Here is a 21,874-nt window from a genome sequence, read left to right as displayed (position 1 = left end):
AGCAGTTTTCAAGACTCTTGATGGTAGCTGATAACATGAAAAGCACACAAGTAGTCACCAGTTTATGTGTTTCAGCCCTTAATCAGTTGAGTTTGCATTTTTGGCATCAGTAAGTAGAGTAAATAAGATGGATGCATCAGAAGAGACAAGATTTATAGCTTGAATTTACACCCAGTTTTTTGGCTGTGCAGTGGAGTGAAAAATTCACAGATATTCATAAGCGTGTTGTTTTATTACTATTAGATGTACCTAAATGGTTCATTACTTCATGCATTTTGCATTAAAAAGACAATTACATTTCCATTTTGTAATCTTTGGCTTTGCCTGTATTATAAAAGATCCCAAAATATTTTGTTGTTCGAGCCTCGTTGATAATGTCAACATGGCTCAAACAGTCAGTGTTGGCCACTGTGTGCCGGGAGTGATCGCTACTCCTTATAGGAACTTATGATTCAGCAAAGTGCAGCAAAGGCTGTCTGAGGACAATATTTCCCACATATTGAAATGCTTTTCATACACGGCCGCTGGGAAATATCTTCGGTTGGAGTAAGTTTGGAGATAATGTGCCCAGATTTTATATGCAAGTGCTGATTTTGTTTTATCCTTTTCATTCTCGTAGATTTTGGAGTTTGACAGTCCCGTTGCCTTGCTGGCAGATGAAAACTCAAGATTTAGAGCCATGATAGAAGCATCAGAAAACCAAAACAGATAAAACACACTGGAGCTGAACTTTGGACGTGAGCTGTGATCCTACAAAATATCAAGCTGAATAAATGATTTGCACACACACACAAATCCTGCCAAGTGTGAAAATGATGAGTAAAGAAATCCACTGATGGGTTGTCCATGCAACCGTGTCCGTTTATTTCCTCACCAAAGACACAGAGACAGCACTTCCTAACAGCACATCAAATCTTAGTATGCTAAGTGAGATCTATCAGCCACCTGCTCTTTGCCGCCGTGTCACAGGAGTTGTTTCCTGGAGGCCAAAAAATTAGCTGCAAGTGAAACAGAGCTGCGTCTCTGACAATAGCACTTTATGTGTCATGTGGACACTTGGAAGGACGTAGGATGGTTCTTTTTTCAGTTAATCAGTCAGACACTAAATTAGTTTTATTTCCATGACTGAGACCTGACAGTCCAGGAAATTAATGTTAGGCAGAAAATGGTGTGGATCAGATTTAATTTCTTATTTGCATTGCTACTGATGTTTGTTTGTTTATGTCAGGAATTTATTTCTTTGAATTAATTATTAAATACAGTATATTTGAAAAAAATCACCTTCTATCCATTCCTCAAAATGACTTTCCAAAAGAGGCTAAAATGTTTGTGTTTTTTTGTTGTTGCTGTAATGAGATAATTTCAGTAAATTATTGCAGATGTGATATGTGCCTAGACCTGTAAACAGTTCCAGGTTATATAGTGGAGTTAGCCATGTAAGCATGCTCTTTTTAGACTGCATGCAAGCACTGTGTTTTCAAATTAGCTCATCTTTTCAAATGCTGGAGTTGAATGTTTTACCAGCAAGATCATTTAGGTGTTGAAGTATGGTGTGTGGTTTGCAACAAAACTGAAAACCATCAGGGTGTGTCTGTACATGTTCTGTTTTTCACACATGAGAGGACTGCAAACGTCTGCCTTCGAGTATGTGCTGAACAATCATGAAAAGTGCAATATCCCTTATTTTCAAGATTGCCTTTGTACACTTGAGATTGTGAAGCTGTAATATAAATTTGTTAAATGTGGGATTTTTGATATATAGAGGTTTTTTTTGAATAAACCTATTTTTAATTTATTGGTGATGTGTCTAGTCTATTCTTATAAGATGTGGTTGTTTGATTTGTCTCTTTGGATTCCTCAAAAAGTTATGAATGCATACGCAGGAAAGTGTTGCCAGAGGGATTTTTGGAAAGAATCTTTTGCATTCCTTGAGAAAACAAACTAGGGCAATTCATGTTTTATCTTCACATTGAAATAATTTCGATACATGCTTTTGATTTACTAGACTCGATTCATACATGCTGTGGAGGTCTTTATCAGCCTGAAGGCCTTGAGCCTTCTTCATGCTACTCTTGTTTTAATGGTAAAGGAAATTGCAGTATTTTAAAAGTAAGAGCAGTCAGTATAGTATAGAGGGAAAAAGAAAGTTTTGTAAAGTGTTTTGTTGCTCCTTAGCAGCAAAACATCTGATGATTTTTCCTTGGGTGACTTGCCTAGAGTTAGCTACAAGTTTCAAAATGAGAATCAGTTAAAAGAAGTGAGCTCACCGGCCTTTATCACCCTCACTTTATTCCCGCTTGAGGCTATTAGCCTGAGGAAATAGTAGCCAATGCTACCAGTAAACATGATTTGCATTGTGGGTACTGCAGACACAGTGTGTGTTTTTTTTTGTTTTGTTTTTTGACAGGGGAAAAGAATGCATGGAATACAAAACACATCTGGTTCTACTGAATTTTAAAGCATTTCCAATGTGAGTGTAACAGTGCCGCAGACGAGTCACGCTGTATCAGTCAACTCCTATTTTTCAGTCTATTTTATAAAAGTCACAGAGACATTTATACTATGAATATTCCATTAGCTCATTAGGGAATTGTGAAGCCTTTTGTTTCAGAATAACCCCGCATGAACATGACATCTAAGGCCTCCTCCAGTACTGTATGCAGGCGTTCAACAAACGCAAAGGTTAAATTGGGGTTTATGAGAACATTTCAAAAGTGTAAAGTCCTAATCTGCAGATTTCAGCAACAATCTGCCCACATGCACTTCAGCAAAACTAAGAAATCCACTTTTTTTTTTAACCCTTGAGATCAACTCCAAGTGAAGAAACATGAAAGTAACAAATAGAACATATGACTTTCCCATCTGGTCACCTCTTCCTGCAGTATGAAAATCCACCAAACTGGCATAAACAGCTGTTGGTAAATAACATGAATTCCTTACAAGGTAGGGAAATATCTGAAGATCGTGAAGTCACACAGGAGTAAAGGGAATACCTATTAATTTATGAAACTTGAACTATTCCACATAATGCAAAAGTTACACTGCATTTCATTTGGAGTAACCTTTGTGTGTGTTTTCTCGGACCCCCAAATGATTGCATATCAGACTCAGAATGTTAATATTTTTTGCCCAGGATTTACCTCCTCATCACACACCTTACAATAACCTTACCTGCTGCTTTCATGCTATAATGTATACTTGAAGAGTGTCCACAGTGTTTTTGTGTTGTAACTTTTTATTTTATTTTTTTTGGAGGAAAATATTTGAAATGTTTGACTAACTGTGAAGTTTTTTCTTCTTAAAAGCTCAGACTCTGACTTCCTCAGAGTGGAGGGACAGATTTTCATATTACACTGAGATAACTGCTAATGTGCTGAAACTGGAGTTAAATATGGAAAATTTTCTGGAAGATTATTTCTGAAGACATCTTAAAGAAATTACAAGAAAGCTTGCCTGAGTTCGGACTGTGTTTAAGAATAAAAGTGCTCATACCAAATATTGACTTTCCAGTTAGTTAGAGATGTACAAACTTATTTTGCCGTATTATACCATGTATAAAAACCATGTATATTTATTTTGTATATCTGTGTGCGTGCGTGTGTTGACTAGGCTTTAAAGGTTAAATGGGAGACCACAAATTATGCAGGATGTAGATTTTTTTAGTCAGACATTAAAGCTAAATACCCCCTAATTAAATCTAATATTATATAATAGCCTAATAACCAAATACACGTGAGTGTTTTTAATAGCGCACTTTTAATCAGAAAGGAAAAAAATTTTTTGTTCTCTATTTACTTACTAGAGCAGGGGTCAGCAACGTTTAACACCCAAAGAGCCATTTGGACGCAATTTCCACGCAAAAGAAAACACTGGGCGCCGCAAATACTTTTTGACATCTAAAATGAAGATAACACTGTATATATTGTTTTTTTTTACCTTTATGCTTTGTGTGAAGAACTAAGGTGTGTTGCTTAAATCCATGAAGTACAGAGAAAATTACATTTTATTTATGTAATGAACACACTTTGAACTCTTAAAGAAATATAACAAAAGCAAAGACACGCAGCTGAACTAAAATGATCCAGCAAACAAAAACTGTTGTGAGCCACCACCCTTATATCGCCTTTGGACTTTTGGAGCCTTGACCTGACTGTTAAAAAAATAATTGGAAAATGAAAAGTAGATATTTGCAAAATTCTGCCTAAATATGTATTTTACCCGGTTAATGTGTGCAGCCCCGCTGCAGGGGAGGCGGACGCACCTGAGCGGCGCCCGCAATCACGCCTTAACGTCTGTGCTCTCTATGCTGTTGTGGTGGTGTGTGTCGGGCTGTGAGCTGCAAAGCTACAGCCGGCTGTATGCGTACAGCACCCGTGTGTGAAAAGTGGTCAGTAAAGAGATGCTGAAAAGCCTGTTCATGGAAACATCGTCGGGTCTGCCGTGGTATGTTTACAAGCGGGACCTCTGCTCCTGAACCTCTGCGCACAGCGTCTGCAAATCGAGGCTGTACGAAGTCACTTTCAACTTTACGCAGGACTGTAAGCTGTCGTCTGTGAGGCGTGAGCGCTGTTTGAGCGGCTTATTTTGAGCGATCAAAAAATAATAGAATATCATTTTAGATTTATATTTCAATATCACAATAATCTTCCAATTTAGAACTACAAGTTAAAAAAGAACTAACATAAGTAAAATACACAAAAGCTAATTATTTAAAAAAAACTAATTTATTTTCCCAAACCACGCGGAGCCGCACTAAAAGGACTAAAGAGCCGCAGGTTGCCGACCCCTGTACTAGAGTAACTTCTTCTTCTGTATAGGGTTTACTGGCGGTTTACTAGAGTAACTAAAAAGCACAAAGCTTTTTATGCAATATAGTTTCCCTGACTTTTATTTTGAAGTTCACGACTGGAACCCTGCCGGAAGTGAGTTTGGCTGTTGTAGCTCGCCCCAGGCTGCTGGAAGGAGGAAAGCCTTAGCTGTGATGCCGCTGGATGATGGCTGCTTTCGGGATCTTAAGTTACGAACACCGTCCATTAAAGCGGCCCCGACTCGGCCCTCCGGACGTTTATCCGCAAGATCCAAAGCAAAAAGAGGTCAGATTTGACGACGTGCTCCCTGAACGGCCGGGAGTAACGTTTTCTCGAGGAAAATTGTAGGCAGAGGAGCTGTGCGAGCTAACACTAGCTTGCAGTCCTGTGAACGGTCTGGGCCTAGCAATAACAATGAACAGAACCTAGTTGTCAGTTTGTTAGCTAGCTTGCCCTTCTTAGTTGACAATCAGCTACTTGGTAAGATCGCTGAGTTTGCTAAGCTAACTCTTCGGGTGGCGGATGCGTTGCAGTTTGATATAAACTGCAGCCATTGTCTTACTGTGTGGTTTTAAACAATATGCGCTCGGTGTTGGATTGTGCGTGACTGTTTCTGTTTAATAGCCATATGGTTTGTTTTTACGAATAACCAGACCTTCAAAGCTAATCTTTATTAACAGCAAGCTGTAAATTATTTGCTGAGTTTTTAGACTGGAGTTTGGCCTAGCTGAGGTATCCCTGTTCGTTCATATCCAGCAATAACCTGATGCAATCTGTTGATGCAAATGGAAAAAGTGACTCTTTATGTTTCCCCAATAATAATTAAAAAAAATGTTTTTATTGTTATTTATGTTTACGTCATGTCTGCAAAACCAATCAACCACACATCCTGACTTTCTCAGTGGTCTGGGATCTCAAATTATACCACTAACGTCGCATGAAAAATATCATTTCTCTTCGCTGAAATGTGTTTCAGGATGAGTTGACTGCATTGAATGTGAAGCAAGGATTCAATAACCAACCAGCTGTATCCGGTGATGAACATGGCAGTGCCAAAAATGTCAACTTCAACCCTTCCAAGGTAATGGCTCATTTTAACACAGCTCCTGCTCTAGCATACCATTCACAACTGGATAGATTCCCCCCCCCCTGCTGGATTTTGGCCATCTTACATGTTCCCCTCTCTCTTTATAGATCAGCTCAAACTTCAGCAGCATTATTGCAGAGAAGCTGCGCTACAGCACGTTTCCAGACACAGGGAAGCGTAAACCACAGGTCAACCAGAAGGATAATTTCTGGCTTGTCACAGCGAGGTCACAGAGCTCCATCAATAACTGGTTCACGGATTTAGCTGGGACTAAACCTCTGACACAGCTGGCTAAAAAGGTAAGACTTAAAACCCTTGTTTATTATTTATTATTGGGCATTCCTGTACTTGGTTTCCTAGTTGAGCACAAGTCATTAAGCCACCTAGTTAGTGAGTTAATTGTTTTTAAATTTATGATATGAAGTAAGCACACATTAAAACATAGTTTAAATTCCTGGGCTGTGGAGAAGCAAAATCACAACAACAACTAAACTTTAAGTCTTCCCAAAGCATGCAGGAGGAAAGCCTCAAGTTCAGAGAACCTGAAAAGTTATTAATGATTTTTAATGTGCTTCAGTAGCCAGAAAAGCTATTGGGGGGGATGGTAGGTCTGACCACAGTGCCATATTCTTCTCCAGAAAACTGACTAAAAGCGACTGAGACGTCAGTAAAAGCATGAATATAAAAAAAACATTGATTCCAAATAGTCAAGAACAACATTTAATGGCAGCTCTAAATAATTTCGATTGGAATAGCATACTATAATATGATGACACTAATAAATGTTGTGATCTATTATACTCTTCTATTAAAGGGGTCTTGTCACAGTTTCAGAACGAGAGCCATTGAAAGAAACGAGTTTATTCCTTGCTTTGGATTAATACTGAGTGTAAACAGCTTATGAGACTCAGAGACCAGTTACTTAAAACATTGTTACAATCTGGATTAAATACTGATTGATTACTAATTTATATCTGCAAGGAATAAAGTCGCACAGACTTTGAGAATGGCAAAAGCAAATTTTTTCATGACTGTAATTAATATTGCTAAAGGAAATTGTAAGCTAATTTGGGAAAATATTAACTAACTCCTTGGTAACAGTAAGCATAATGCTGATAAAGACCTTGAACTTAAATTTGCCAATGAACTGGTATCAGAGCCTCTCAGCCTAGCTACTAAATTAAATGATTTTTTTTTCCAAAGTACTATTAATGAAATTGCACAAGTGTTTTCTAATTCTTGTGACCCTCAACAAAATATTGGGAATACTGACACCAAAGAGGATGTTTCTTCTGAAGATTCAAAGTTCAACATTTGAAAAATTACAGAAAATGAAGTAGAAAATATAATCTCTAAATTAAAAAGTTCTAAAGCAAGTGATGAGTGTGGCTTTCATACCAATTTCTTGAAGTATTATAAATCTTGTCTTTTGGTGCCTTTGACCCATCTTATTAATTTACCAATGACGCAGGCAGTCGTTCCTCTGAGTTGGAAGGTGGCAAAAGTTACACCAATTTATAAATTGGGTGATAAATAGACCCTGCTAACTATCGACCTATTAGCATACTCCCCATCTTTTCAAAGATAGCAGAAAAGTGGGTTGCTAAATCATCGAACATCTTAATGACTCCAATCCGGGTTTGCACCCTATGCAATTCGGGTTTCGCACTCTTCACTCAACTGAAACACCTGTCTGTGTTTTTGTTGAGAGAGTGAAGTCTTACTTAGACAAGAGCAGTTATGTTGCGGCTGTTTTTCTTGATTTCCGTGCGTTTGACACTGAATCATCTTAAGCTCTTGTCTAGACTGTCAACATTGAACTTTAGTAATCACACCGTTAAATGGATACAGTCTTATCTATTAGATAGAAAACAGTGCATGCAAATAAAGAATAGCAAGTCACCCTATCTTTACTGTGCGCAAGGTGTCCCTCAGGGTTCAATTCTAGGCCCCCTGTTATTTTCACTTTATGTAAATGCCTTGCCCAATGTGTGCAAAAATGTGGACACGATTATGTATGCTGATGATACGGTAATTTTTACACAAGCCAAAGCTGCTGATGATGCAGCCCATCAGCTTTCATTGGCATTACGTGATTTACAAAAATGGCTGAATGACTCATGCCTGTGCCTTAATGTTAAAAAGACCGTATCAATGTTTTTAAGTAAACCTAAAACAACCGTGGCTGCAGTAAAAGTTTTCTTGGGTGCACAAGAACTAATTAATGTTGAGGAATTTAAGTATTTGGGAGTGCTACTAGACTCAAAATTATCCTTTAAAAAACATGTTAAAAAAGTAGTGAAAACTGTAAATGTTAATATACAGAACTTTAGACATATCTGCACATCATTAACAGACTCTATGATACTGGCTCATATTGAATACTGTATTACAAGCTGGTGCTATATGAGCTTTGCTGCTATTGGGCCAATCGAAGTGTGCTACAAAAGAGCATTGAAAATATTACATAAGAAACCTTTTTTATATCACCATTGTCAAATTTGAGATAAATACAAGTTTTTAAATTTTACTAATTTCAAATGATTTAAATCTGCCTGTCTAATATACAACGTTATACATGGTCTGGCGCCTCCACCAATCAGTGATTTTATTAAACAAAAGTCTAGCAGTGTTGCCGGCTCTCGACTGACTCGAGCCACTGAGAGATGTAATTGTGAACTGGCATTTAGACGGAGCACCTTTTCACAGATGCTCTGTCATATCAGGGAGTGAGCTTCTGGAATACTCTTCCACTGTCAGTGAGGGAAAGGACAAGTCTCCCCATCTTTAAGAGTCACTTAAAAGGGCGGCTCAGGGACACACAAACACGTGATCATGTTTAATTAATCATGCTTTATATTGGACATGAAAAAGAGTTAGTGTATTACAACTATTAGTGTAATGGGTCAGTGCAATATCAGGACAGTCAGGGCATGTGTAATACTGGGGTTTTTGCAATATAATTGATGTGTTTCCATTATTGTTATCTATATTGTCCTCTCTTGTCCACTCTTCTTGTCATTGTTTGTTCTAATATAATGTGATCAGTGTTTTTGTCCTTGTCACCTGACCTGTAAATAGTGTCTCTGTATGTTTTTACTAACTTGTGTGTAACACCAACCTGCCAGAGGGTCTGCAGATGCAAATTAGCCCAAGGCTATAATCTGTCATATTTACATTTGTTAACTTGTTCATTAATATGTATTGCCCCCCTTTCTAAATAAAATAAATAAATAGATAAATAAAAGAGACTTTAATGTTTAGCCAGCAGGCATGCCAAATGGATCCATGTTTCAAATTATGGGGCATTTTCTTAAAGGTTGATGAATAACAGGGGAATGTATGCCTGCAGAGATTGCATGTTACCGTTTTAGGATTGTCTTTTGAAATGGTACTTACTGAAATGGTCCCACACTTTGGATTTCCTGCATGTTTAATAGCTATATAACCATAAGGAGCAGCAGTTTGAAGTTTAGTGGCTCTTTTGCCTCTTCAAGTTGAAATGTGATGTTGTGTGCTCTACTAGATAAGCTATTAACAGAGCTGAGTGTTGTAGAATATCATTTATAAGTTGTCATTTTTTGTGTTATATATGTATTAAATAGTAGAGAGCAGGAATAAATGGCAAACAGGAGAAATATATACAAAAATAAGAGAAAGGCACACATTGTAGAACATGGCCTGGTACTTATATACTGCCTTTCAACTGCAAATCTCATTTACCCAATCACACAGACATATACTGCTTAAGATTTCTAACATTTACACACACACTTGCACCCTGATGGATGCGTCAGGGACAAGTGGTTCAGTATCTTGTTAAAGGATACTTCTGCATGAGGACCAGAGGAGTCCACCAAACTTACAACTGGGCACTCCACCTGAGCCACAGCAACAACTATATTTTTTGCTAGCTATATGAATTTGTAGTTTTTTAAAACCTAGTGATTTTAGCTAATAACAGTTTTTTGTTGTTGTTGTTTTTTTTATTGAGCTGACTGAAGTTGATAGGCTTGGTTTGAAAGCTTTTCCTAGTGAGACAGAACTTAGTATTTATTATTGAGCAACAGTATGAGGAGTCATCAACTCCTCACACTCTTGGGTTGCTTCTTAACCCAAGAGAAGCAAACTGAGTGTGTGTATAAAGCCCAGGTGAGGTCATCAAAGAGGACCCTTGATAGTGTTATAGAAAGCATCTGGGGGTAAACCACACCAGAGCGTGGCAGATGAGGTCGTGATCAAAAGAAATGGTGGAGTTAAAAAAGATCAAAATATAAAAATATTGTTGGCAAAATCCTTACGTGTACATGACCATGAGAAGAAAGTGTGTTGGTTCTGTAAAAGCTGAAGGAGAAAAGGCAGCAGTTTGAATGAGTGTAGAGAAAATAATTCCTATATTAAACAGAACTCTCCTGTTTGGTTGAGATGTTACGAAACGGGAACAATTCAAAAGTGCTTTTTAAATAGCCTAGTTAAGAAAACGTAATGCTTTTGTGTAAATCAAGCCTTTTGTTAGTCTTGTTTGGGTGTATTGACCCAAAACACAATGCATGTCTTTATTTGAAAGTGTCAGCAGCTTATTTTTCTTTTTTTTAAAGAACTCCGAAATCTGTTATTCATAGATTGTCTGAATTGTTTTGTTCAATATTGTGAAATTATTCTCCAAGTAAGTGCTCTTACAAATTGAAGCATATAGATTTTGAAGTTTTAAAGCATTGAAATAAATGAAAGGTGAGCTTTGTGTGTGTTTTCAAGCAAGCTGCTTATCATTTTACCTGCACATTGCAGTTTTTTAAATTATTTTATTGCTTAACATACTTCACTGTGCCGTGATAAATTGGCTGGATTTATTAAGGACTTTGGCAGATCATTTTCCCCGAAGGATAACAATTCCAGGTTTCTCCTTGGCTGCGTTTTAGGTGTTTTCTTTCTCACCATTTATTTTCAAAGCAGATCAAGCAATGAATGAAATGATTTCTGAAGACTGGAGCCATATAGTTTAGGAATAACATACATTCCTGATATGTATGCTACATTTTGATGAAGAAACGTGACAGAATGAGGTGAAGTTACTGAGGTCTCATCCTGGGAACAATTAAAAAAATGATACCCTAATAAAATAAAAGTAATATAAATATATGTAAGTAAACATTAATGTTCATAATAATAATATAGATATTTTTAGTCTTATTATGTTATTTCTTCCTTTTTAACTTATGATTAAGGTTCTTTTAGCTCTTTATCACAGTGGTTTTGAGCAGTTTGCCAGCACACGGGGCGATCGTGGCTCAAGAGTTGGGCGTTCGTCTTGTAATCGGAAGGTTGCCGGTTGGAGCCCCGGCTCGGACAGTCTCGGTCGTTGTGTCCTTGGGCAAGACACTTCACCCGTTGCCTACTGGTGGTGGCCAGAAGGGGCCGATGGCGCGATATGGCAGCCTGGCTTCTGTCAGTCTGCCCCAGGGCAGCTGTGGCTACAACTGTAGCTGCCTCCACCAGTGTATGAATGGGTGGATGACTGGGTGTGTAAAGCGCTTTGGGGTCCCTAGGCAGGACTAGTAAAAGCGCTATACAAATACAGGCCGTTTACCACACAATTAAGATAACACAACAAATAAATATCAGCCACTGCAATCAGAAAATGCTATCATTTTTTTATATAAGGAGATGAAGATATCAGTCAGATATAGCAATATTGTTCAGTCGGTGTACTCCTGCTTCCCTGTCAGCAGTTCAATACAGCACTCCATTAAATTTGTTGCTAAATCTTTTTACAGGTACCGATCTTTAGCAAGAAGGAAGAGGTTTTTGGATACTTGGCCAAGTACTCAGTCCCTGTAATGCGTTCAGCATGGATGATTAAGATGACCTGCGCATATCATGCAGCTATCACAGAAACTAAAGTCAAGAAGAGGCATGTGATTGACCCGTGCATAGGTGAGCATGTTACTCTGGTCTTTTCAGTCTCGAGGGATCATTTAGCTAAACGATATAATTTTATCTTTCATTCGATATTGTGACATCGTGTATTAGATATGTATTAGCGGCTGTGAAAGTAATTTCTTTGTGTGTGTATGTGTGTTTGTATAGAATGGACCCAAATCATTACCAAGTATCTCTGGGAGCAGCTTCAGAAGGTGGCTGAGTTTTACAGACAGTTTCCCAGCCAAGGCTGCAGCTCACCCCTGCCAGCTAATCCCCCTGATGTGGAGACGGCCATGAAGCAGTGGGAATACAACGAGAAGCTGGCCATGTTCATGTTTCAGGTCAGCTCACACTCTCAAGTCTGCTGCTGAAAAAGTCTTGGAGTTAAAATGCTGCAGTTGAGCTTTGGTAGTTACACGAGTTACCTGCTGTGCACAAACTTAATGACGCTCCATGGCAACATTTAGGTTTTGATGAATCGCACTGGTTTATTATACTATTTTATCTTTGAGTCACAAGCGTGCAATTTGTAACAAATATTTATCATATTTAATTCACTAAATTGTGCCGTCTGTAATTGATATTTAAATTTAAATGGACGTGTTACAGACGCTGATTGATGCTTTGAACTCCAGGGTTGTTGCTATATCAATAGTTTCTCTTCTAAAAATTATCATTTGTTTTAGATCTGGAAAGTTTTGAGGTTAGATGTTGCCAAAGGATGTTGCTCTTGCATGTATGTGCAGCATATTCAGTCATATTAATCTCAGTAGTCTTCTGAGTGGATGATATGAAGTCTGAGGCAGCTACTGTGTTCTGTGTATATATGATGATGTTGAGATGTTGAAAATGTTCTAATTTAATACATTTTTCAGCCACACAAAGGAGACAGTGCGTAGGAGTGTTAAGATCTGCATAGTATTAAGCTGGACTTGTGTTTCTGTGCTCAGGATGGTATGTTAGACAGACACGAGTTCCTGACGTGGGTGCTGGAGTGTTTTGAGAAAGTCCGGCCTGGTGAAGATGAGCTTCTCAGACTGCTTTTGCCCCTTTTACTACAGGTATACACATCTGCTCATTCACTGTCACCTCATTATGAACCTCAGTCTTTAGTTTCAATCTAACCTCATCACTCGTGCTTTAATGGATCACATTTGCGAAACCTGCACTCCTCCTTAACATTCATACAGCTGTGCAGATACACCCACCCACCTGCTCTGTGGTATGACGTGCTTCTACAGCTGTCACCACTTTATCCTGTTTTGTTTCTTCGTGTGATGGCAATGACCTTTGGTGACAGCACCCACCGGGGCCCACAGCCCTCATTTTGTTTCCATTTCTGTAGCTGACTGATGTGAATGAACACCAAGTGCTCTGGTTAATGCTGTGAATCTCTCCTCTGTGCCACAGTACTCGGGGGAATTCGTGCAGTCTGCTTACTTGTCACGAAGACTGGCTTACTTCTGCACGCGCCGCCTCAACTTGTTGCTAAGTGACGGGAGCCTGGGCCCCGGCACAGGAGGGCATCCAGCTCACGGCATCTTGACACAGCAAAGCAACGCCCTGCCCTCCACACCAACCTCCCAGCCAGCGGGAGGGAACCAGCCCCAGACACCTTTTACAGACTTCTATATCTGTCCACAGCACAGGCCTCTGGTGTTTGGTCTCAGCTGCATGTTACAGGTATTCTATGTCCAATTTCATTCTCATGTACTTAATACATGGTTTCTAAGCCCGGTATTTATTCCTTTATTCCTTCTCCCTGCCCCTCTCTCTCCTGCCATTGTCACATTAGAGCATTGTGTTGTGCTGTCCCAGTGCTCTTGTGTGGCATTACTCTTTAACAGACAGCAGAAACAAGACTGGTTCCCCTCTCGACCTCCTGCCCATCGCTCCTTCCAGCTTGCCAATGCCAGGAGGCAACACTGCCTTTACACAGCAGGTACCTCCATCCATACTCACATTTTCCTTTTGTGTATGTGGAATTATTCATATGGTGCTAAAAAAAAACCTGATGGGCTTTTCTTTCATTTGTTTGCAATTAAAGTCATTGTATTGGCTTTTCTAGTACACAAAAGCAATGAATTCCAGTGTATTACAGTAAATCAATAAAGAACAAGAAATGCACAGAGCAAAACAGATTTGTGCACAAACAGGCTCCTAGTGCAGAAACACAAGGACAGTCTCTGAAGTACCAACAAAGCCAGTTTGAGCAAATGGAAGTTTGCATTGAAATATATGTCAGGTGTTTGGAGATTCTTTACCTATAAACACAACTGTGCTTTACATAAACCTTCTTCACTACTTTTAATTGGTTATTTAGTTACCTCATAATCTTAAGATTTGTTGGCAGTCCCACAGGTTTTGGGTTTCTGTTTCTTGCCCTCTAACAGAGTGGTCTTTCACAGGTTCGTGCAAAGTTGCGGGAGATTGAGGAACAAATTAAGGAGCGAGGTCAGGCAGTGGAGTTCAGGTGGTCGTTTGATAAGTGCCAGGAGACGACAGCGGGTATGAACACTGTTTCTTTCACTCTTTAGATACTTGATTGCAGCTTTTAAGAACAAACTAAAATAATGTTGATCTTTTGGCAGGATTCACCATCGGAAGGGTTCTCCACACTCTGGAGGTTTTAGATAACCACAGCTTTGAGAAGTCTGACTTCAACAACTCCCTGGATTCACTGTACAACAGGATATTTGGTTCAGGCCAGAGCAAAGATGGCCACGAGGTAATGAGTTTTGTGTATATTTTAGTGAGTTAACAGTTAAATTCAGTTATAGTTAGTTACATTTTGTTTGGTATTCAGTTTAGTTCTAGTTTTCGAAGTAGTTTTGGTCGTTTCCAGTTTTGATTGAATGGTTCACTAAAGGCTAGGTTTTTATTTAAGTTAAAAGTGATTTTTCCCACAGTTGTTAGTTTAGTTTGAGTTAGCTTTAGTAGTTGCATGCTACAGGAGAGTACTGACCACGTTGTTGTTAATTGTAATAAAAAGCAGACTGCTGATGCCATGTGATTACCGATCATCAGATAATAGTGTGACACCGAGTGATGTTATTTTTGGAGATGTTGTCTCATAAAGCGTGTTTCTACCCAGATGTCACCTGATGATGATGCGGTGGTGACCTTGCTTTGTGAATGGGCTGTGTGCTGTAAGCGTTCAGGCAGACACAGGGCCATGGTTGTGGCCAAGCTGCTGGAAAAGAGGCAGGCTGAAATAGAAGCAGAGGTAAGAAACACACCGCCCTCCAATCTGAGTTCTGTTGTGCCGCTTCTGCACCTTTAGTGCAACTTCTGTCACAGAAACCTTACAATTTATTACATTTCTTACACAGGATATATTCAAATTTAATGGCATCCGTGGCTGTCAGCCGCAGATCTAACAGTAATAATTTTTGCCACGTTATTACTGTTACAGTTCCTTACCGAATGTTGCCATGCATGTCATCCATCATCATAACATCATCATCATCATATTTTAATATTTTCCTTTTGTGATGGATTTCACCATTCACTGTTTTTATGACTGGGTCTCTGTGCTGTGAAAATGCTTTCCAGACTGTCCCTTATAATTGCCGATACAAACTCCCTAAAACTTCCTCATGCAGGAGAAGAAAGCAGTGGGGACACAAATGAAATTGTTCAAATAAAATAAAAGGCAGAAATGCCATTTTACAGGGGGCTTACTATTAACATGACCCATTTGACAAAATTTGGTGGTGAATTTGCTGCATGCTTCATGACTTGCAGACATATTTGTGACATTTTGTGATTAAGATCACAGGTAAACTCTCCATTCCCTACAACATAGCTTGTATCTCCAGATAATATGTGAATAGGGTTTTATTCTTTAGTTTATATTTTGACTCAAAGTCACGGTAACCATCTGTTGTGTCTGAACATATCAGTCTCTGATGTTGTTTATTTGTAGTTGTCGCATCCTTAATCTTTATGTTTTGAGTATAAGATTTAGTGAGAAGCTTTAAATGTGTATACACAGTTGACTTTCAGCGTGTGTGTAGATTTACTGTAAATCCAAAGAAACATGCTAAGTATGAACATTTTTCTGAATTTAGCACTCAAAGACTGTCTGTTGCACATTTGTTTGCAGAGGTGCGGCGAGTCGGAGGTGGTGGATGAGAAGGGCTCTGTGTCATCCGGTTCCCTGTCAGCTGCCACACTGCCAGTCTTTCAGGATGTGCTGCTGCAGTTCCTCGATACTCAGGCTCCCACCCTGAGTGAGTCTTTCTTTTTGTTTGTTTCTTGCAGCGATGATTCTCTGATGTGTCACACATGATCTCAGTCTAAATATTGAACGAACTTTACGTCCCTTTGTCTTTGCCTTTTTACTTCATTACTCATTGCATATTTATTCGAAATGATTTGGCAGGGGAAATCTGCTAATAAATTATTCAAATCCTCTTTTCCCCTTCACAGCGGAGCCTGGGAATGAAAGCGAACGCGTGGAGTTCTCCAACCTAGTCCTTCTCTTCTGCGAGCTCATCCGTCACGACGTCTTTTCCCACAATATCTACATGTGCACGCTCATTTCCCGTGGCGACTTGGCTTCTGACTCCCACCTGCCCCGCCCACGTTCACCCAGCGATGAGCCCTCTGATGAATCAGAGCGCAAAGAGCAGGATGCAGGCAGCAGTGTCAAGATGGAGGCATGTTGGAGGAATCTGTTGTCGATGTTGTGTAGAGTTACAGACACAGTAGCTGTATCGTGTAGAAAGATAACATGAAGTTCTTGTTTGGTCAACAGGATACTGGCCTGTCGGAGTCCATGGAAATCGATCATAACTCCAGTGCTAATTTTGATGAGGTATATTTTTGCCAGAATTTACACACAAACACTAGGAGCCATTTCTGTCTGAACATTTTGGTGTTCCTCGCTTGAAGTAATTTCAGACTTCTTTGTCCTGCAGATGTTCTCACCTCCAATGCACTGTGAAACCAAGGGAAGCCCCTCTCCAGAGAAGCCGGTTACAGATCAGGACAGCAAGCCCAACTGTAAGGACAAGGGTATGGACCCCGCCTTTCCTCAGCTGTATGAGCAACCCCGTCACATCCAGTATGCCACTCACTTCCCTATTCCTCAGGTAAGAATCCTTACAGGGTGACTTTGAAAACAGAAATACCCGATACTCTCTCCTACAGGGACTTAAGCGCAGATATCTTCCTAATACACTGAAAGCACAGTATGACTCAGTGATATTATGTAGTAAATGATAAAGATGGAGAATAATCTTCTTCCTCTGTACTTTGACAACATCTGAACTGGATGTTTGTCGGTACATCTGTTAGTTTTTATTTAGTTTCCTGAAACCTGTTTTCATTTTCAGTCTCAGTTTAACTATAGCCTAAATTACTGAAAAGCAAATTTACATTATGAAATCAACCCAGATAAACTCAGGTGGCTAAAAGAAAATATGTTTTGGTGGTTTCCTAATGAGGTCTGGAATTGTTTTTCAGCTATTTTAGATTTGATTTCCTTTTCCCGTGAAGAGCTAGCTCTTACTCTCTGTATCAATAAAGTCTTATATATTAACTTGATTTGTTTTGCAAGGTCTTTGTGAATGGGTGTAAATGCTATAAAAAATGACTTTGCTTAATACATGAAGTTGCACATACACTGAGGCCATTGAACTTTTGAATCTATTAAATCTTGGTCCCTAAATGTTGTTTAAATTATATAAATGATGCTTTATAATGTCATTGGTGGACAAAAAGCATTGATGTGAATAATTTCTAATATTAATATAGCTAAATGAATATGATATTTTTAATGTTATTTGTGAAATGGCTCTGTTTAGTGCTCGATGAGATTTTTTTCATACACAGAATTATAACTGCTTTAATTCTGGACTCATTCACAGCATGGTTTTAACACAGTTCAGTGTAAGATTCTTTTTTGGGGTAGTTTTTATTGTCCTTATCAGCTGGTTTGAAAAGTAACATTTGCTAAATTATTGCTCGTCTTTTTCTTTTGGTTCCTGTCGTTCTTGATTTTATTGAAGTTCATCAGGATCTCTTTCTTTCTTTTTAGGAGGAAAGTGCCAGTCATGAATGCAACCAGCGTTTAGTGGTCCTCTACGGTGTGGGCAAACTGAGAGATGAGGCGAGACACACCATTAAGAAAATTACCAAAGACATCCTGAAGGTGCTAAACCGCAAAAGCACAGCAGAAACAGGTAACAGCGTTCCTCCTTTGACTGATGCTAAACATTTTCTGTTTGCTTCTCCGGGCATGAATTTTGTCTGGCAGTTTTATGTTTTTTTAAGATTACATTACAGTTTTATTTTACCTACTTTTCACTTTTAAGGATGAAAATGGGAGTCAGGGGATTGTTTGAATGTTTTATACATGTTCCCCCAATTTGTTGACTGAATGTTTCCCCCGCATCTTTCTGCAGAATAATCCGCGTTTATCATATGAAAGATAATGTTTTGGCTGAAAGCAACACGGAAAACAGAAGCTTTATCATGTTTGGTTGTTTGTAAAACATTTTTCACACGTAGGGTAATTGCTTGCTTTCCCACTGTGGCCGTTCCAGCCGTTATCCGACTAATAATTCTCCTCTTTGTGTACTTTACATTTGTAACGCCTTTCTTCTGCCCTTCTTAAAAGAAAAAGCCCTCTTTTTTTCCCTTCTGTTCTCTATGAACCCTCAGGGGTTTACATCACTCAATCTTCTTTCTACCCAATTTCTATGCTAATAGCTTTCATCTGTTCACAGACACTTTATCTCAAATACACGTGACCTTATTAGTCTGATTTAAGGTTTTGGGAGTAATAATTGCACATACTGGAATGTTTTATGGCAGATTTCTGAGGTTGTGATGACCTTCCCTTCACAGCTATGTATCTCTTAAATAAAAAGTACCTCGTTCCTTTTCTTTAAAGTGCCTCCATAGCAATGTATTTTGCAGCGAAGCTTCGAAGTAGGCTGGAGTAAGATAAGACTCCACTAGCTTAACTAGATTTCATGGCTGGCCTGTTTGGCGGACTGGAAAGAATACTGCTGACCAGCAAGAGTTGCTGCTTCCTTTTTTTAAATTTCTTTTCCTTCTGTTTTTTACCCTCTGCATACACAGGAGGAGAGGAAGGACAAAAAAGGAAGAGGAGTAAGCCAGAGGCCTTTCCCACTGCAGAGGATATCTTCTCCAAATTCCAGCACCTCTCCCACTTTGACCAGCACCAGGTCACCTCCCAGGTTAGACAAGGAGTCATTTTATCTTCTCAGTGGAGTCGTGTTTTAGATTCTGTTATTGTTTAAACAGTAGCCAAATGGACCCGAAGGAATGACCTTTCAAATGTATCCGTATAAATATTCCTTCTGTAAGATGTCACAAAACAATTTAATGCCTCAGAACCAAAACAGCTCTGAGAAGGCTGGAACCTGAAAACCTGAGTTTATAAAATATAGCCATTGGCCATGCCATCAGCTGGTTTTTATACTTTGCACCTTGAGGCCTTAACATTAGCATTTTGGCCATTTTAGTTTTGACTTGTTGGAGAAAGAAGTGTGAATATTTAGTCGGGTACCAGCTTGGTTAGCATTTAGCATGGTTCCATCTCACAGACCTGAGACAAATCTCTTCAGGGTTGAGTCGGTAAGGGCATCTGGTCTAAAAACACAAACTGGAGCGACCCCCCTGTGTATAAGGGAGCAGCTGAAACAGCATTGGCTTTATTTTCAGCTCCTGAGATTGCCACTTGGTAAAAGCGCATCATAATGTCATATATTTAAATTATAAATGGCAGAGAATGCAGTCAGTCCTGAATAGTAAAGTGTTTTTAGTATTAGCCCACATATTATAAACTGTGTAAAACATTTTGAAAATTTCATTTGGAACTTTTTTACTTTATTAGTTGGACTCAAGTCTTCAAGGGCCTAATTCAGATTTCAGAAGCCTCAGGAGGCCAGACGTTGTCTCGTAGTGTTTGGGGATTTACAGTTTAATACATAAGGATAACTTTCCACCACTTTACGGCTGAGTCGGTGTCTGTATTTATATTAAAGGAATCGTTTGACATTTTCTGAAATATGCTTATTCGCTTTCTTGAAGATTCAAGTGGGTAAGAAGATTGATTCCATCCATATATCTCTTGAACATTAAGCTTTTTCTTTCTTTTTTTAACTTTTATAAAGAGCCAGACTGGCTACTTCCCCATCTGCTGGTCTTTACTATAAGCCAAGCTAATCACCCTTCAGCTGTAGCTTCAGATGTGACAGTTCAGTCGTTCTTTTCATTCATCAGACTCTTTGTGAGAAACTTTAAGCGTTTATTAGTTTTCCTCTTTTGCTGGTAGTTAAACCAAGTTTGCCTATTTACCATGATTTGAGTATTAATCCACATGCACTTAAAATTCCAAATTGGTTTGTTGACTCTAAAGAAGATATTTGTTCTCATATTTCTTGCATTAATTTCACGTCTGGTATTTTGTGTGCAGGTGTCCAGAAATGTGCTGGAACAGATCACCAGCTTTGCCTTAGGGATGTCCTACCACCTGCCTCTCGTCCAGCACATTCAGTTCATCTTTGACCTCATGGAGTACTCCCTTAACATTAGTGGCCTCATAGACTTCGCTATTCAGGTACTGGCACTTCAGTCACATTTTATGCAGACAAATCAAGTTAACTTCACCGTTTACTCAGCGTCATGTGTAAACATCTGTTGACTGTGTTGCGCAGCTTCTGAATGAGTTAAGTCTGGTGGAAGCCGAGCTGCTGCTGAAGTCATCCAGCCTGGTGGGCAGCTACACCACAAGCCTGTGTCTGTGTATTGTAGCAGTGCTGAGGAGGTACCACTCCTGCCTCATCCTCAATCCTGAGCAGACAGCCCAAGTTTTTGATGGGTATGTTACAAGTTTTAATGTTTGGAAAAGCTCATTTTATACCAGTTTAAATTGCAGTCGGTGGACCAAGACTGTGTTGTCATCTTTCTGCTAGATAAACTGAAATAGAGATTTCATCACACCCATAAAGGGATGTTTGCAGGGTTAAGGCTTCAGTTAAACTTGTAATTAAAGTAGTAAAGAGAGGATGCGTTTAGTCATTGCAGAGTTAAAGAATTGTTGTTGGTTTGCACTCATTCAGAAAGGCATTCACTTGACTTTAATTGGGATTTTTATACCGCGGGGATGCTGACGGTGCATTTGATTCCTGAATGCTGTGTACCGTAAAACACTTAACAAACGCCTCTTAATTGCACCTCTAAAGCGCAGTTATTACCACAGTATATCTCTTTCTATTCTTTTGTGGAAACACATGTTCAGATTTTATGTGGCAGGCAATTTCTTGATTTTTAATGATGCAGGCCAACAGGACCCTCATAACCTTGCGTATATGGTGCATTGTTATTACAGTAGTGTTTTTATTAGTGGCTTTTAAATGGATTTTATTACATTTTATCAGAGTAACACCGTTTCCCCGTGCTGTCCCATCACATCCTCCTGAGCAAGAAATAACCAACTTTTTCTTTTCATAACTGAACGAATCACATTTTCGTTGTATCGACAGGTTACGCATTGTGGTGAAGTCGGGTGTGAACCCAGCAGACTGTTCCTCTGCTGAGCGTTGCATTCTGGCCTATCTGTATGATCTCTACACCTCCTGTAGTCACCTCAAGAACAAGTTTGGTGAGATATTTAGGTAAGGAAAAAAACAACTTGTATAAATGCACAGGAGAGAATGCATAGACTCGTAAATTATGCTAGAATAGAATAATTTGAACCCACTTTTGAACTAATATGTTTGTTTTTTTTATTGGTCGGTGCAACATAATCTTAACTATTTGTTTTTGCCTTGTGTTCTACCGCAGTGAGTTTTGCTCTAAAGTGAAGAACTCCATCTACTGCAATATTGACCCATCAGACTCCAACATGCTTTGGGATCCTATGTTCATGATGGAGGCCATCGCCAACCCCTCAGCCAACAACTTCAACCACTCCATGGTGGGCAAACTCTTGAATGACAGCCCAGCCAACCGCTACAGCTTTGTCTGTAATGTGCTAATGGATGTGTGTGTGGATCACCGAGACCCAGAAAGGTGC

General features: G+C 39.2%; 2 protein-coding genes across 9 annotated transcripts in view; both read left to right on the top strand.

Moving 5' to 3' along the window:
* wu:fb13g09 (multidrug resistance-associated protein 5) overlaps positions 1-1,795 on the top strand; it is a 30,106-nt gene extending 28,311 nt beyond the window's left edge. For all 4 annotated transcript variants that reach the window (XM_040015951.1, XM_040015952.1, XM_040015950.1 and 1 more), the window contains one exon: positions 620-1,795. In XM_040015951.1, the coding sequence (XP_039871885.1) occupies positions 620-712 (93 nt within the window). In that variant the 3' untranslated portion in view covers positions 713-1,795. The remainder of the gene's footprint in view (positions 1-619) is intronic.
* Positions 1,796-4,933: 3,138 nt separating this feature from the next.
* Positions 4,934-21,874, top strand: part of med12 (mediator complex subunit 12) — a 31,363-nt gene continuing 14,422 nt past the window's right edge. For 3 of the 5 annotated variants that reach the window (XM_040015753.1, XM_040015752.1, XM_040015749.1), the window contains exons 1-21: positions 4,935-5,093; positions 5,785-5,889; positions 6,003-6,194; positions 11,670-11,829; positions 11,983-12,158; positions 12,768-12,878; positions 13,228-13,500; positions 13,613-13,759; positions 14,226-14,325; positions 14,409-14,545; positions 14,912-15,043; positions 15,926-16,052; positions 16,252-16,481; positions 16,580-16,639; positions 16,743-16,916; positions 17,864-18,008; positions 18,913-19,031; positions 20,273-20,416; positions 20,514-20,677; positions 21,342-21,473; positions 21,643-21,870. In XM_040015753.1, the coding sequence (XP_039871687.1) occupies positions 4,992-5,093; positions 5,785-5,889; positions 6,003-6,194; positions 11,670-11,829; positions 11,983-12,158; positions 12,768-12,878; positions 13,228-13,500; positions 13,613-13,759; positions 14,226-14,325; positions 14,409-14,545; positions 14,912-15,043; positions 15,926-16,052; positions 16,252-16,481; positions 16,580-16,639; positions 16,743-16,916; positions 17,864-18,008; positions 18,913-19,031; positions 20,273-20,416; positions 20,514-20,677; positions 21,342-21,473; positions 21,643-21,870 (3,158 nt within the window). In that variant the 5' untranslated portion in view covers positions 4,935-4,991. Of the gene's footprint in view, positions 5,094-5,784; positions 5,890-6,002; positions 6,195-11,669; positions 11,830-11,982; positions 12,159-12,767; positions 12,879-13,227; positions 13,501-13,612; positions 13,760-14,225; positions 14,326-14,408; positions 14,546-14,911; positions 15,044-15,925; positions 16,053-16,251; positions 16,482-16,579; positions 16,640-16,742; positions 16,917-17,863; positions 18,009-18,912; positions 19,032-20,272; positions 20,417-20,513; positions 20,678-21,341; positions 21,474-21,642; positions 21,871-21,874 lie in introns of all 5 variants that reach the window. The other 2 variants (XM_040015751.1, XM_040015750.1) reach the window with 1 other exon arrangement.

Source organism: Simochromis diagramma, unplaced genomic scaffold, assembly GCF_900408965.1.
Source record: "Simochromis diagramma unplaced genomic scaffold, fSimDia1.1 OVJJ01000685.1, whole genome shotgun sequence".
Taxonomy (NCBI): Eukaryota; Metazoa; Chordata; class Actinopteri; order Cichliformes; family Cichlidae; genus Simochromis; species Simochromis diagramma.
Note: the sequence above shows the minus strand (reverse complement) of the source record. Positions and strands in the feature narration are given on the sequence as shown.